This window comes from Paramisgurnus dabryanus, chromosome 2 (assembly GCF_030506205.2).
Source record: "Paramisgurnus dabryanus chromosome 2, PD_genome_1.1, whole genome shotgun sequence".
Taxonomy (NCBI): Eukaryota; Metazoa; Chordata; class Actinopteri; order Cypriniformes; family Cobitidae; genus Paramisgurnus; species Paramisgurnus dabryanus.
This window is the reverse complement of record NC_133338.1, coordinates 54037703-54055277: the sequence shown is the minus strand read 5'-3', so window position 1 is coordinate 54055277 and position 17575 is coordinate 54037703. Positions and strand designations below refer to the sequence as shown.

The following is a 17575-nucleotide window of genomic DNA, read 5'->3' as shown; positions in this document are numbered from 1 at the left end:
TTTTTTTTGCCACATAAAGCATAAAACGTATATGTCCACTTTGCATGAGTTCGCTATTTTATGATATATTGTAATGTTGTGTAATGGTTGATAAACAAATAAAATATATATTTTGTTAGTATTCAGATTTTATTTTTTAATTGTAATTGGTTATTTTTTGCGAACCCCAGTTTGGGAAACCCTGTCCTACAGTCTTGTGGACTTAACAGACACCCATAGGCGGCAGCCATTGTAAATCCACAAAATGAAGTGTGCCATTTGGGACAATATTCATGAACCTTAGACTAGGGTGACCATACGTGCCATTCTTCCCGGACGCGTCCTGGCCAGATTTCGGTGCGTCTTCCGGAAGTCGAATTAGTTGACCGCATACATCATTCAGTTAAAAACATAAGACATGCAATCATAGTTTTATTCTTACTTTAAAATGTTACGGTTGCTTTTCTGTAGTAACAATAATAATAATCCTCTATGACGTACGCGGTCAACAAATACGACTTCCGGAAGATGCACCCGAAATCCTGGCCAGGACGCGTCCGGGAAAAATGGCACGTATGGTCACCTTACCTTAGACTGTGATTTCAATGCAATTAAATGTCTACTTGGGGTGTAAAATGACTTTAAAAAACAATATTTTAAATACTTACGATAATACCCATTTCATTATTTTTCCGTTATAATGCAGACACATTTGGCATTGGAAAAACTAATTGAAGAAACATTTTATAACAATTTCCTTTTTAATAGAAATCAAAACATTTCAAACTTTTGCAACAGAGGCAAAGTGTCAGCTCGTAGTGTGTGTGTACTTAGATTGAATACATGTCCATGTAATTAGTACCAGATTCTGTATAACAAAACTCCATGTGAAATTTACCAGACAGCAAATGTCGAAAAAGAGAGACTGAAATGTGTATATTGGAGTTACTTTCCACGTGAACCGGCAAGACCAGACAAAACAAACATTAGACAAAACAAACACCAGACAAAACATAAGCAAAACAGACATAAAAGACTAAGATCATGAATGAATTCAACTTCACTAAAAAATACAGTATATGCTTTTTTATGTAGTTGAGGTTTAAATTGCTCTTCACAATATATATTTATAATAAAAATGTATCTTCTTTCAAATGTTTGCTAAGAATATAGCACCATCAACAAAGTCTGATTTCATTTAATCCTCTCATATAACCCGACAACTTCACTTATTAAAGTAATTCAAGTGGTTTTCCTCCTAAACACTTGAAGCACTGGCGTCAAGGTGTAAAATGTCTGTGCCGCAAACGTCTGTCTTCCATGATTTGGACTGATCATCTCACCCCAAACTTACACCATTGGTCTGCGTCGAATGTTTATATATCAGACTGCTCAAACAATCAGAGCAATGTTGAAAGCACCATAGTCACAGTGTTTACACTCTTTGGGTAGTCAATCCACGAATGGTTTACTTACAGCTGTCGCTGCACATTATATATGAAGTAATTTAATGTCACACTTCACCTTTAAATTGCTCTTGCTGTGATATTAGAGGTAAATCTATACTGGAAATCAGTGAAAATGACTTTCACAAAGTTCACAGATGCATTTATCCCTGAGTTAACGCGAGCGTCAAAACTGACTTCAGGTTTTTTTTTTCAACTTCCCTCTCCGTTTCATTTTTGTCCAACTCTTTTCTAAATCGTACGAGAGCAGATTATCATCCTTATCTTCATCTCCGTCCACGTACCAAGGCCCCCACACTCCCCCGTTGTACTGAGGATTGGAGCGATAGTCTTTCGCCGGGTAGCGGCAGGGGACGGCCGTCTTGTTGTACTGCAGAAGCCTGAATAGCATTTTTTTAACCACATGTGGGTAGCGTTGAGAAAGGTCCACCCGCTCGTACGGATCGGCCGTGATGTTGAAAAGCCATATAGACTTGCCTCGCTGCCAATTTACGCGCTCCTTGTGCCAACGTTTGGTGAGCAACACTTTAGAGAAAGTCTGCGGTGGGATCCAGTCGCTATATCCTGGCACGCCGGTCAACAGCTTCCAGTCACCCACACGGAGCGCCGCCTGGACGGCCGTGTTCCAGATTCCGAAGCCGGCCTTCCAGGATCCGTTCTTGGCTTTCATGTAGATAGGGTCTATGTTGTGAAGAATATCTTGCCGAGGGGATGGACGGCCTTCGCTAATGGCTTCCCAGATATCGTAACCGTCCAGATTCTGGTCCTCATCCAGCATCCCTTCCCCAAGCATCACCAGAGTCGGGTACCAGTCGGTGATGTGTATCAAAGCTCGGCTTGTTGTGCCCTTCTTGACCAGTAGGGGGCTATGAACAAAGCCCACTGCACGTATGCCACCTTCCCAGTAAGATCCTTTACTCCCCCTTAACGGCCAGTTGTTCCCTCCTGCCATCGGCTGTCCGCCGTTATCCGAGGAATAAACCATAACCGTGTTGTCATAATAGCCGTATTGTTTCAGCGCAAGAGTGAGATTGCGTACCGCCTCGTCCAAACAGCTGACCATGGCCGCGTATTTGCGGCGATGCAGGTTCGGGATGGACTTGTAGCGTCCGATGTATCGGGCAGGAACCTGCAAGGGAGAGTGTACCGCCTGGAAGGCCAAGTAAAGAAAGATGGGTTTTCTGGGATCGTGAGACGCGAGGATGTTTATGGCCTTCTGCGTGTACATGATGGTGGAATAGACGCCGCGATCCTGCTCCCAGGCGGCCTCCTCGCCTTCGTGAAGATCGTAGCCGCACAATCCCGGACTATCACATTTGTAATGGGTGTAGTAGTCGCCGCTACCCAACAATGAGCCAAAAAAGGTGTCAAAGCCCCGCTGGGTGGGCATACAGCCACGCTTATAGAAACCAAGGTGCCACTTCCCAACCATATGAGTCGAGTATCCAGCGTTCTTCAGCTTCTGAGGAAGAGTGACGTTCTCCAGAGGTAGACAGTTCGCCTGGGTGGGTCGAATGATGGAGTGCTGAAGGCCGGTGTGGATTTGATATCTAGAGAATAAAAATATATGAGATTCAGAATAATAGCATGGAAACGTCACTTTACACACTTACTCAATTTCTTGTCTGGGAAATGAGCACTTATTAAATAATGCCTTGCAAAATAGGGTTTAATGATGTAATGTTGATTCAATCTCTAGACAATTGCTTTATTATATTAATAAAGTACCTCAAGGACACAACTGGACCTGACTATGTACTACATCTACTGCAATACTAAGGCTGTATTTTGGAGGAAAATGAGTAAAGGGGTACAGTAACGAGTTCATCTCATTTTTGGGAGCACAGCAAAACAAACTGTCCTTCACTGGAGAGAGGCAGAAATAAGACTGTGTTTGTTCCTCCAGAAGGGGTTTTGCAGCCACAAAGAGTTGAGAAATCATATCGGTCATACTATCACACTCATACATACAGGTTAGCATTCCTATATGAACAACATGCACATTTAGTACATGCAAACAGCACACACATTCATAACATGAAAATATTAACACAACTAACACAAGCTTACAGTTTATTCACCTGATGATCACTCCCCCCCAAAAATAAATAAATAACCCAGCTATGTGAAGACATCAAGTTTATTCATGTCTCTGTTTAACTGTGGGATGTAATAAGTGGAATGCCACTTACTTTGCACAAATAAGCCACTGTATTATAAAGATGTAAAGCGTGCCTGCCGTAACCTGGTACACTCACATCTCCTGATCTGCTTTCTCTCAGAGAGATTCTGGAGAGATTATTTCATCAATGTCAAAGTGACACATACATCCTTTTAATTTAAAACAGCTGTAATCCTCTATGGATCCAAATGTAGTGGTTGCGAAAACTGCACTGATATAAAGTGAACGTGAACTCTTGAACTCGCCCTATAGAAAAAACTGATAAAACCAACCTGGTTTGGCTGGTAGCAGGCTGGTTTAAGATGTGTTTTGGCCCTTTTTTGCTGGTCAAGCTGGTTTGATGAAGACCAGCTGACTCAAGAGCTTGACTAGCTTAAACCAGCTAAGGGTGCACTCACATTATCCAAACCAAACCATGCCCCAGTGCAATTGTCACCCCTCCCTACTCCCCCAGATGCACGCACTCACACTGTGCTTTTTATCGATCCGAGTCCGGGCGCGCTTTCGTCATTAAGATGCGATTGTTTCGAAAAAAGCAGGAAGTAAAACTCTCTCTTAACACTGGAACCCACCGTAATGATAAGCCGTTGGTGCGCGATTACAGACAGCCCTCTCACATGTCATCATATTGCTTAGTAGATCTGTCATGTGTGCAGCTCGGATATTCGCGTAACCCCGCTGCTCGCATCAAAAGGTTTTTACGGAGGCAGATGAAGGTGAGTGGTCGCGCAACAGACGTCTTTACCTTTTGAATCGCGCTCAGGCGAGATTGCGCTCACACCACAGCCTTCCGCGCCTGAGCCCAAGTGAACCGCGCTCCGGCCCACCTCTGCAACCCAGCTGCGGCGCAATTAACCAATCCGCGCCCGGGCACGGAACAGAGTGATCACACTAGTCAAACAAACCAGGCTTTTGGGTCAAACGTGCCCGAGCGTGGTTTGGTTTGGATAGTGTGAGTGCGCCCTAAGACCAGCCAACCAGCTTAGCCAAGCTGGGCAAACTTTCAGACTGTTCAAGCTGGTTGGCTGCTGGTTTTAGATGGGTTTTGGCTTTGGTCTTAGCTGGTCAGGCTGGAAGACTAGTTGATCCACCAGCTAAAACCAACTTGACCAAGGTGGATGTTTGGTTAGCTTAGTTTAGCTGGTTAGTTGGTTTAGCAGGCTGATTTTAGATGTGTTTTGGACATGTTTTGGCTTGTCTTAGCTGATCAGGCTGAAAGACCAGCTGCCCCACCAGCTAAAACCAACTTGACCAGGCTGGATGTTTGGCCAGCTTGTCTAAGCTGGTTGGTTGGTCTTAGCTGGTTTAAAGCCCTGAATACACTGCAGGATTTTTGCCCTCTTAAAAAGATCATTAACTGCTAACTTATCACACTGTGCGACATGGATCGATTAAACTCGGTTACAACAGGCATGTAGACTGTACGATGATGACACATTAGCGCAACCTCACCAGCATGCGCTCGTGGTAAACAAATACCAGTACGCAGGTCAACACACTGTGCGGTGATCATGCCCAATTTCTGACACTGTCAGAAAACTATCGTAGGCTATCTTTGGACGCAAGACTGTAAAAATTGGACGTCTATGAACCTCTCTCACTGTACGACATAGGACCACCAAGGAAGAGCCACTATCACAGAAATTGCGACGATTGTTTCATGATGGCAATCTTTCGTCTGGGACAGCCAATAATTGTGCAGTGTATCCCAGGCTTAAGATGCAAGTGGTTTGAGCTGGTGGGCCGGCTGGTCTTCCTGGACCAGTTAAAAAAGTGGTCAAAACCCCTCTAAAACCAGCCTGCTAACTCCTTTCAAGCAAAGCTATGAATGAAAGATGGTGCATTAAGGGAGTAGCTGACGCAAAAAAACAACATTTCCTCAATATCTATACAAGCTGTGTGATAAAGTGCACCAATATTTTGCCTAAATCATTGTTTCTACAACAGAATGAAAGCCGTATGCCTGTAAGCCAGAAAAATTATGACATATGTTTAGTTTTGGCTTTACTAACCTGTTTTTTTAAAGTCTAAATTCAGATAGATATTACAACTCATTAATAGTCTAATTTATACGAGATCTCGTGCCAAATATTAACCGGACAGAAATGTTTAAGGATGGCTTATTCATACAACTAGGATATATTTGGAATATCCTTCCCAGAAATGAATGCAAATTATGACAAACAATACATCCACTGTGACTCTGTGGAAAATGTAGGAGAATGTAAACCAGTCTAAAGTGAAAGTAATAGAAAACTTTATTCACTATTGAGTCTTAAAGGTCACGTCAACCAAATACCATCTGTTTCTAGGCCTTTTTTGATAAGTTGGTTTACTGCTTCAACCTTTATCCAGTCACAGTGTTATTATTTAATTTATGGGTTTAATATGCTTTTATATGACAGGACAAGTGAAGGAGAGCAGAGAAAATAAGATTGGGACATGACGCAGACAGGATTCAAACCTGCATTAGACAATAGCACTGTTACCATACACGCTACCCGCCCCACCACGGCTTCTACTTCCAGTGTTGCCTTTAACAAAGCAAATTCAACTAAAACACTACCTTACACAATCCAAATGTCCCACAGGATACATGTTTCTTAGCCACCAAAGCCACCGGGCAATACCAATTCCTCACCAGTCTCTGCTGGAAGCCGTGCTGACCCATGTTCTGCTTTTCGATCCAACATCCCACCCACATCTGTTTTAAATAAGTGAGACATGCTTCTCTGTAACACTAATCAAATTCAGAACGAACACAGCATTAAAACTTGTTTCCTCATTCTCTCAACAGCACTTCATTACACTGTCTTTCTCTTTCAGTTACATCCCTAAACTCATCTCAAGACATCCTTTGTCTGATACAAACAGCTTGATCTGAAGAGTCAGAACCTTCTAAGAATTCTCCAAATGGATTTATAATATGACTACCTGATGTTAATATCATCCATCTCAATCCATACTCAAATGACATCAGTTCTGCCCTTTAACGTGTGAATGGATAAGAAGAACACTTAAGGCCACAAGAAAAGTTTTCCTTTACATTTTTGAAAAATTTCACATAGACGCGTCAACGCTGTCAAAAAGATCTACACGGAAGATGACTAATCTGTGTTTATCCGCGAAGATGACTAAACGCTCTATTATGCTGCGTTTACACCAGCCGTGGTAGAGACGTGAAGCGCGTGTGATTTCAATGTTTTCAAGTGTCTCGCGCCCGAGTTGAAAAATTTGAACTTTGGCAGAATTTTGCGCCGTGTTAACCAATCAGGAGCCTGCTTGCTGCTGTGGCGGCAGCCCCGTCCGGAGTCACTCATTCAATCTGAAGGAACGCTTGATATTGTCCGTAAGCAGTCACCCGGAGCTATACGACACAAGTTCTTATTGCTAGAGACAGGAATAAAAAAGGACCTCGCTTGGTAGAGTGTCAGTGAAGACATCGGGCAACCTGGTAAGTTGTAATACACATTTCACTTTTGAGTCACGTAACGTTTATCGGCCCACACCGTTTATTTTCCCCCTATAGTAAGGTTACCAAATACAAACAGGTAACTTTCTTGATAAATGCACAATGAAAATCAGTCATCTTGCAAACAGACAACCGCATAGCACTTGCCCCTCCCACAAGAAGCGGATTTTGCCTCTGACGCACGTCAAATGCTTGCTTGGAAAACTAGGCGCAGTAGACGCAATTTTGACGCCTCTACTGCAGCTGGTGTAAACGCAGCATTATGCATACCATGCCAGTAGATGGCGATGTAACTTTGTAATGTAAAGAAACACTACACACCTACCCACATACAAATTCTCCACAGAGCGATAATTATCCAAAAGCATTGAGCAGTTTTGTTTAGACGGAAGATTAGGTAGAGCTGTGTCTGAAACCGTTCCCTCGTTCACTCATTCACTATTCCCTATATGGGGAATGACAGTTGAGTCCACTATATGGGGATGAAGCAAATGAAAATGAGTGAGCGATTTCGGACACTGACGTAAATATCATGCGTCAGAGAGCTGTCGCAGAGATTAATCAAAAACACCTGTGTGGCTTTATTGATTGTGCTGTGAAATGGTAAAGTTTACTTTCTTACTGTTTTTCACATTTGTCATGTTTATTGTAGGCTATTAGTTGATAATAAAGAGAACAAAACAACTGCTTATAATATTTATTTACTGCTGTTTGTTTATTGTTTAATAAAAATGTGTATTAGATTTAAAATAAAAGATAACGCAATTATTTTTCATTTGTTTATTTTCAAAAAGTAGAAAATAACTGACAACAAGAAAATGTTTGGTGTTTACTGTCAGTATCCTTCAGCTGATTCAAGTTACGCGTTCGTCTCCCGTTGCATCATGGGAAATATGAGTGAACGAGTGTACATCGAATGTACCCTCAAAATCAGAGTGCATTGTGGGTAAAAAGTAGTGAATGAATGTAGGGAATGAAGTTGTTCACTCAGGTTTCGGACACCACTACAAAATGGCCGACACCCGATATAGTGCACTATATAGTGGATAGGGAGCGGTTTCAGACACAGCTTAGGTTTATTACTTTCCAACTTTGTTGGAGAAGTGTTAACTCTTTTCCCACCAGCATTTAAAAAAAGTTGCCAGCCAGCACCAGCATTTTTTATGATTTACACAAATGTTTAATGCCTTCCAGAAAATGTTCTTCTTTAAATATATAAAAATCCAGATTTTGGGGTTTTTTTGGGCCGAATCCAAAACCGGATACCATTCGCATCCTTATTCCATTAACACAGTAAAACACATTAATGAAGTAAACAATGTCACAGCAGTGTATTTTTCATTTTATTTAATTTTAACAGTAAAAAAACGGATAGGCAACATTATGCCAAGATGACAAGTGGGAAAAACTATTTTGACAATTACCATAAGCCTATGCATAGTGAAAGCGATGCGGTGTGCGACACGCTCGCGTCCGCGAAATGTGAACCGCCCCTAAGGCTCACCATAAGAAAAAGCTTATCTCCACGTCAGCACCCGATGTGTGTAATCAACGGCCCGCGTTGATTACAAGGATTACAAGGATGTGCAAGGATAGGGTTCGGTTCGGTGGAAAAAAAATCTAGGATTCGGCCGAACCCGAAACCCCGTCAAAAAGGCCAGTATTGGGCCGAATCCGAATCCTGGATTCGGTGCATCCCTAATAAACAAACACATATCAAATTAAAGAACAGACTAGGGTTGTTGCGGTGACAGAATTTTCCCACCGGTTAATCAGCTTGTGACAAACCCGGTGATACCGGTTTCACCGGGTGGGAGGGGCTTATAAATGCACAGAAGTGCGCATTTTACTTTCACTTTTGAATTAGATGCAACTGTTGTTTAAATCCAGCACTTGCGTTCGCTGTGTTAAATCGCGTATGAATTTGCATGCAAATGCGAGTGCAACAGCTGTTTTAAGTGCTTCAGTCAATGTGCGCAGGTACTTGTGACAGAAACCCGCCAGTCCCAAGCAGAGCAACCGGCTATTCCTCCATAAAGCGCTGCTTGAATGATGGGTTTATTATTATTCTTAATGAAAAACACAACAACAAAACGATCTCGCCTATATTAAACATCATATATGTATATTATAACAAAAACGAGTAAGCACGCGGCTTCTGCCATCGTCTCCTCGCCGCAGTCTGACAGGAATAAATAGGGACTTTAAGCAACTGCTGGGAATGGAACGGCTACGGCGACCGGAAGTAAGCTGTCAGACCACCGTAGCCAAGAACGTAAAAATCACTAAGCAAACGTAAACAGGACAGCACAACGCGGTATTAATTAATTTATTAAGATGCAAAAATATGTCATTTAAAAAAGCAAGAGAAGGATTGCTTTTGGCATTAAATGACAATCTTTTGTCAGAAGAAGAGTTTTTACTATTGTATGATGTAAATAAGTCTAAAAACCTAGATTTAAGCAATACTGAAAATGTTGAATACTTAAAAATCTTTAAAATTAGCTTAAATTTAAAACATTCGAACACATATTATATAAAATACTGGTACAATCATAAATGGATGCAATTACAATGTCATATGCCATAAAACATAATATTTATGTACATAATCTCTCACGTTGTAGCGACTACGGCAAATCAGCTGTTCTCCCGTAGTAGACCGTTACAGTAGAACGTCGCAAAGTAGCAGTTTAATTCGCGCATGCGCAATACAACGCCAGAATGCCGTTGCCGTTCCACCAGAGGCTGTTGCTTAAAGTCCCTATTGAAATCTGACACCCGCAGCCGCTGCTCCTTGATGACACGCGTTCAGCTCCGCTGGATTCAGACAGCAGACACATTCAGTTGTAAGTGTTTGCTCTCTCTAACGAAACTAAATGATTTAATTACAAAAAGATATCAAAACGACGGTGAAAGACGGTGGCGCGGTGGGCAAGTGATCTAACCGGTGAGAGGCTGAAGCACCGGTAATCACCGTTTCACCGACTATCGCAACAAGCCTAGAACAGACCATCTGCTTTCAAACAAAAAAGCTGTTTCATCCTACCTTCATAAGTTATTTTATCACCTCTCAAATATAGGTATGTTTCTTCAAAAACACCAAATTTTGAGCAAAAAGCTGAGATAATTTATTTTTTGTAAAGAGGACTTTTGATAGAGATCAGATGCAGAGCGATCCTCAAAACTTAAACGGACATACAGCTTCCAGGTTTTAGAAGTTGCAGAGCAGCGCCACCTGGTGGATAACATTGGTATTGCGGAAAGCCGGAAATAGTCATCATTGGCAGGGAAGCGTTTTCTCTTAAGATTTAATCAACTTAATTAGGGCTGCATCAATGAATCGATTCAATCGATTACTGAAAGCGTTGGCAACAAATTTCATAATCAATTCGTGTGTCGCGCGACGCAGAGATTTTTGAGAATTAAAAAAGTTCTCGGGTCTCTCTCGCACACTGTTGTTCTCTGTTGTTTCCGGATATTTCATACAAGTGCAAGTCCACCGCTGCCAGGGATTTCCCATGGCCTTAAACCCCGTAATGCTTTTGCATGCGCACTTTTTTAAAACGGCACTTTAATTCGGTTTACAAACTAAAATATGTAAAATGGACGGACATAGAATGCATTGCACTTTGAAAGTCGTTTATTTATATAACAAGCAATAATAAACAACACGTAGATTACATAGGAACCTAAAACATTTGCTATTTGTATAACAAATTATATTTGTTTAAGAGTTCAGTTTCAGCAACTAGTCAGACCATTAAACAAACAGAAACCGGAAGTAAAGTTCGGACCAGACGCTTATCGCGTCACCGCACGTACGCCCAATGAAACTGTCTGTCTGTCACACACATACACGACACCCACGCACACACACACACACACACACACACACACACACACACACACACACACACACACACACACACACACACACGCATGCACACACACACGCACGCATGCACACACACACACACATTCTGGTTTCCATGTTTTGTGGGGACATTAGATGTATTGGTTTTTATACTGTACAAACTGTATATTCTATTCCCCTTACCTACCCCATTCCCTAACCCTAACCATCACAGAAACCCTTCTCCTACTTCACATTTTCAAGTAACATCATTCTGTTTGATTTATAAGCTTGTTTCCTCATGGTGACCTCAAAATGTCCTATCTTTGTGGGGACAATTGGTCCCACAACGTGATAATTACCAGGTACACACAAAATAATGTAAATAATGTACTATATTATTCCAGGAGCTTATGATTGCCATGCAGCATGATAATGACACACCGCGGCAGTGGTCAGCCAGTAAATGTATTGTTTTCTTCTAGACAAGTAAACATGTAGTTCAATTATCCATTTTTATTGTATGTCATTATGTCAGTACCAGTATTTTTTCAACCATGCACAAATAAAATGCACAATGTCACTGAACTTTTGCGGTGAAATTGTAACAATGAGCACTTAAAACACACCAAACAATTACTAAAAACACACACAAAAACAGATTATCCAAGAGCACTGCACTAGTGCTTAACAGCTGTCAAACAGGTTTGCAATGCAGATCAGATCATTTACTAAACAAGAAAAATGGCATGAGAAATTTTGTCTTGTTTTCTGAAAAAAAAAACCCGTCTCAAAATGAAGTAATTGTTTGCTCAAAACAAGCAAAATTATCTGCCAATGGGTTAATAAAAATAATCTTGTTTCTGTTTGAGATTAAATCTCATTAAGATTATTTTTCTTACCCCACTGGCAGATAATTTTCCTTTTGATTTGTATTGTTTTTATAAATTATGTATTGTTCTGCCAGCTCAGGTGCACTTTATTTAAAAAAAAGTCTATATATTTGGCAGATGTAAAGCATACATTTTTTGTGTTAAGTCCATTTTTATTTTATTTTATTATAATTACTTTAACAGCTCAGGGATGTTCAAGGAACAACATGTTTGTGCACTTTGAAGATTTCAGTTCAGTTTTGAATAAGGGGTTGGAAATGAATGCTTTTTATTATCCGATTCATCGATTCATTGGGAAAATAATCGACAGGTTAATCGATTATTAAAATAATTGTTAGTTGCAGCCCTAAACTTAATATCTTAAGCAGCACAAACACAGTCCTGTAGGCTGCCATTGTTGTTTTGGTTATACTCGCGTATGCAAGCGCATGACGTCATTGTTATGACAGATTCGCATTTACGTAGCTTACATTGAGACGTTAAAGCGTTGTTTAAAAAAATTTAAAAATTTAGGACCACAAACTGGCCTTGTTAAGTAAACTTTACAGTTGAAACAAAAATCATGAGTTTGATTCCTACACTGTAAAAATTCCTTACATTATTCTTTTCTTTAAGTTTAATTAACGAGTAAGAAGTTGCTAAATTATAAAAATAAAGTTGAAATAACTTAGCTAATTTAAGCTAATTTTTAACTTTATTTTTATCATTTATAGCAACTCCTTACTAGTTAATAAAGTCGAAATTAATTGTAAATTCAAGTTGATTAAGGAAAAGTTTTACATGCAGCGTAAAGCTTGAATGCGCTATAAGTAGCTTTAGAAAAAGTTGTCTGCCAAATGCATTAAATGGAAAAAGAAGAAAAACATTTGTTTTTTAATGGTTTGCTCCTTTTAAATACCTTACCCTTGGGTTTTACTGTACACATAAAACCAGTTTTACAGCCGAGTCCAGCGCTAAGGGAACTTAATTATAAAACTAAACATGTTTTGATGTTGAAATACTTTCTCCTAGCACACCATAGTAAAAGTACTACAACTAAGTAAGCAGGAATTGAGTGTTTATATAATGTAAATACTGTCTATAATGTAAATTCGTCACAGCAACAGCTGATGTCCATTCATCTGTTTGTCCGCCCATTCATAGTCTCTGTGTTTAGATTACACGCTTCTTAAATTACACATCTTAAAAGGGTCACATCATGACAAATTGGATTTTCATAGTTCTTAGGAAATAAAGGCTTTGATGTACTATGAAAACACACTGTAAGTTTCTCCTGACTCCAAAATAAGCATTTATTGAAACTAAGCTGACACAATGTCTTTATGGTTGAGACCGATCACATTGAGTCTGGCAATGAATGAAGCATTGCAGGAACGAATAAAAGATAAAATTAAAAGAGGGGAAATATAAAACAGACCCTTTAAGGGACCTCACAAGATATCCATTCGTTCATCACTCATGGAATCTATAGCACATGGCACAGGTTTATTCAGTGTTGTTATCTGGTGTTGACAGGTGGCAAAAAGATATAGATTTTTTTAAGGAAATTTAATTACTCTTTATCTGATTTGCTTTGCCTGGTAGGTTTTCGGTTACAGCTGGATTGTTCCAAACAGACGCAGAGTGAAATGAAAAGTCGTAAAAAACGTGAGTCTTAATTAAAAATATATGAGAAGGAACATCTAACAGACTTATGTGAAGTTCAATAATACCAGATGATGGGTAGTCAATACCTTAAAAGGGAAAACGCAGACAGGAGAAACTAAGCTTGCTGTTTATATGGGCAAATGTGATGTTTTTGAAAGCAAATCCAAACGCATTAGATTCAAGTATTCATCATATCCATAAAGCTTTTGTCTTGTTACAAACACGCCCAATGTCTGGATCGCATTTATCATATTTCACACTTCTGTTTCTTCTGCTTTAAATGTTTGCCCAGCAGCTCAAAAAAGGTCCAAGGGCACTGTTATGTAATTTGTGTGCTTTTTTTCGAGAGCTTTAGGTATTGAGCAATTCAGAGGGTGAAAATATGACGATTACCTATAATCAGTATAAAGGATAAATGTTGAATATGCATTTTTCTTACATATCTGTGCCTGAGCAGATTATTTGCAACAGAAAAAATAAGTGAAGAAGGTGAATTAATGCAAAACATGTCAAACACATCATGTATGTGGTGCACAAAACACAAAGACATTTTACAGCAATTAGATGCATGATGCTGTAAATCTCTTTGTCTGTTTTTGAGACCTGGCAAAGCACTCAACATAGTCCCACGAGTGATTTATCACCCCAAATCCCTGTTGCCGAAAACTTAAGAGCCATTTAGTGCTGCACATTCATTGTAAGTGAATGTGCACTAATGAATGTGGGAGGGGTGCTGATTCATTGAAAACTGCCTAAGAGATTCCCAACAACTGTTCGTGTTTCCTGAGGCGTGCACCAGATGTGTTTGGGAACTCTGGTGTCTTCATTCAACATTTCACAACTACTGTACAGAGGGTTGAGAACATGCACACAAGAACAGAGTCTGTTCACTGGTAACTAGTTTCATTCAGAGATGTATAACAAAATATTAAACCAATCTTACAAAGAAAGGCAGCATAACAGTAAAAAGTAAAAGTTCAACTAAAAATACACCTAAAAAGGTTGTTTCAACTTATATGTTTAAGTGAAAAATACTTTAAGTGAAACATTTAAATTGAAACAACTTACTTTAAAGCAACACTATGTAGTTTTTTTACCTTTAAATAATGTCTCTAAAATTATTTCAGTGATAGAACAACTTTTAACTGGACAAATTGTACTGTTGCTGCAACCTGAGCAGCCTCCTAGCTGCTACAAGCACACTCTGAAAGTGGTGGTGGAGGGTAGGAAACACAGCTCCGCCCCTCCCCCTGCCTGCAGAAGAGTGTCTGATACCAGGCACTGTTGCGCTTTTCAACCACATGGGGGAGCTGTAAGTCATTTTTACATGAAAACTACATAGTGTTGCTTTAAGGTGTAACCAACTGAAGTAATTTTTTAAGTTGATCCAACTTTTCAAGCAAAGCATTTTACAAACACATTTGCATTTAGAGTAGTGGTCGACAGATATACTGCTGAGGCCGATTTATCGGCTGATATTTGGCCATTTGGCTTTTATTGTCATTGGGAAATAATTATTTCCATTTGCCGATAGATCTGGTTGGGTCAAGTTAGCGCATAACCATTGTGTTCCAAGATAAATACACACGAACCCACGTAGGGACCCACAGATCGGTTGGCTTTTAACTCATTCCGCGTCAGCCTTTTTTTGAAAAGTTGCCTGCCATCATTTTTTGTGATTTTCACAAAATGCCTTACTGGAAAATTTTCTTCTAAAAATATATAAACATACAAATATATTAAATGAAAGAACAAACCCTCTGCTTTCAAACAACCAATAAACAAACAAATGAAACTAGAAAAAAACTTCCCATCCTATCTATAATTTTTTCTATGTTTATAAACTCTTAAATATGGGTATTATCTTCAAAAATACAACAATTTTAGCAAAACGCTAATGGCAATTTTGTTAAAAACAGATTTAGAACGATTATCAAAACATTCACGGAGTGTAAAACGAACAAATAATTTTTGCTTCCGTTTTTTTGTAAATTGAACAATGGCCGTTTCACACGGTAAGCGGCGAAATCGCCACGTGGCTACAACTTTTCTAGTGTAGTGGAAGCGTATTGTGCAGCTTTTAGTGCCGCTTTTCGCACGTCTCCTATTGAAAAAGAACTAAACACTCGTGGTTGTCGCGTATTATGTGAAATGCCCATAAGAGCGCCATCTAGCGGATAATCGCAGTGTTACAGAAAACCATAAAACCTCATCAGGAACACATTTTTTTCATGCTAATTTTTTTCATTGCTTATTTGACTCGTCAATGGCAGGGAATGCGCTAAATCACTCCCACAGAAGCCGACCGGGTCGAACAACCTCTTCACTGAGTAAAGTAACTTAATGCAATTTATTTCTTAATATTCAGGAATTAAATACTGTTTTTGTCATTAATGATTCATGTTATCTTAATCTACAAGCAGTAATTATTTAACCTCATTACAATTTTTACCTCATTAAATTTTTTTTATTAAGTGAATATTGCATAAATATGCAAAATATCTGTTTATTTAGTTTCACTAAATTGTTTGTATGTTACTATAATTTTATATTTTAAATATCAGCCTTTATTCGTCCAAATTGCTTTCTTAATATCAGCATAGGCCATAAAAAAATAATCAATTAATTAAGAGTACATTTATGCATATGCAAAGTGACTTACAGTGCACTCAAGATATACATTTATATTAGTGTTCACTGGGAATCGAACCCATTACCTTTGCGTTGATAACTGAGCTACAAAAAGGCTTGTTAGGTTTTAAATTAGAACACAACTATATAACACAAATGCCCTAGCAATGCTAGTTCAGCTCAGTTTATATGGTGAACTATACTTGTACTAGCTCAGTTGGTAGTCCACTGGGTTAGCAACACAAATGTCAAGGGTTCGATTCCCTGTAAACACAATTAGTCTATTGATATTAATGTTTGCTTGGATAAAAGCGTCCACCAAATGCATAAATGTACCAGTGTTTATTCTGACACAACATCTGTAAACTAGAGAGGAACTGATTGTAAAGTGTCAAGATACTTTTAACCGTATCCTATCATAGGTGTTGTGTCCTATAAACCCACCTGCCGGTCATCAGCTGGCTCCTGGACGGACTGCACAGCGGCTGCACGTAATAGTTTTCCAGTTTGACTCCCGCTGCTGCCAGTTTGTCCAGTGTCGGGGTCTTAATCTCTGACCCGTGATAGCCCACGTCCCGAAATCCCTGGTCATCCACCATTATAAAAATAATATGAGGCTGAGAGGATCGCCCGTCCACATTATTCCCATGACTGGCGTGATAACTCCACGCTCCATATGTCGAGTTGACAACACGGCAAAAAGTGGTGAAAAGCGTCAAAAGCAACGCGCTTCCCATCCGTGCGTCCATCGCATCTGATGCATCCGCCGTCCTGCTCTGTGAAATAAGCGATCGAGTGAGATGTAAAGCAGCAGATGCCGGTAGTCTTAACGGTTTTGCAGGAGACCGCGCGCGTGCATGTCAGGGAGTTTGTCTCGAGCGGCGGGAGACACAGACGAGCTTGGAAATCAGGTACACATTGTCCGAAACTGTCATGAACAACACATATAATCTTTATGGGTGATGCCTTCATTTAATCAATGCAAGTGTTGTTGCCATTCAATTGATTTAAAAGAGCGGTTCAAATCTAACAGTTTGATTGATCCAAACAAACAAGAAGTCAATCGAGGTATCCTCACTTCAAATCACTGAATTAATATTAAGTTCACAAAAAGAAGTGAACTGTCTGTCTTCAATGACAAACTTTTACTGCCTCATCTTGCGCTCATGCAACTTCTCTTCTAGCTGGTGTCCGATTCGCAAATGATTCATTCTGGCGAAACGACTCGTTTGAACGACTTGTTTGAACCGAATCGCAAAGCGTTTCCATACAGGAGGACTGTAAGGAGAGCTTGTAGTAACACTGTAACATGAAAATGAAATAAATTAAAAAACAAACGGAGTTATTGTGACAGCATCAAACTAAAACATAGGAAGACGTTGAATTGTCTTTTTTGACTTGGTTCAATAAAGGAACAGTGTGAATGAACCGATTCTCTGAAATGAATGG

At 39.7% G+C, this 17575-nt stretch overlaps 1 protein-coding gene across 1 annotated transcript; it reads right to left on the bottom strand.

Moving 5' to 3' along the window:
• Positions 1-719: 719 nt before the first annotated feature.
• arsj (arylsulfatase family, member J) lies at positions 720-17236 on the bottom strand. The gene is made up of 2 exons (XM_065261748.1): positions 16571-17236; positions 720-2995 (listed from the first exon to the last, which is right to left on the bottom strand). The coding sequence occupies exons 1-2, from the start codon at positions 16873-16875 to the stop codon at positions 1624-1626; spliced, it is 1677 nt and encodes a 558-aa protein (XP_065117820.1). The 5' UTR covers positions 16876-17236; the 3' UTR covers positions 720-1623.
• Between the last annotated feature and the right edge of the window lie 339 nt (positions 17237-17575).

Excerpts from the sequence above, each read along its gene's own strand:
- arsj (XM_065261748.1), bottom strand. The coding sequence starts at position 16,875 with ATGGACGCACGGATGGGAAGCGCGTTGCTTTTGACGCTTTTCACCACT. Across the intron at positions 2,996-16,570 it reads AGCCAGCTGATGACCGGCAG|ATATCAAATCCACACCGGCC; the intron begins GTGGGTTTATAG and ends TTTATTCTCTAG.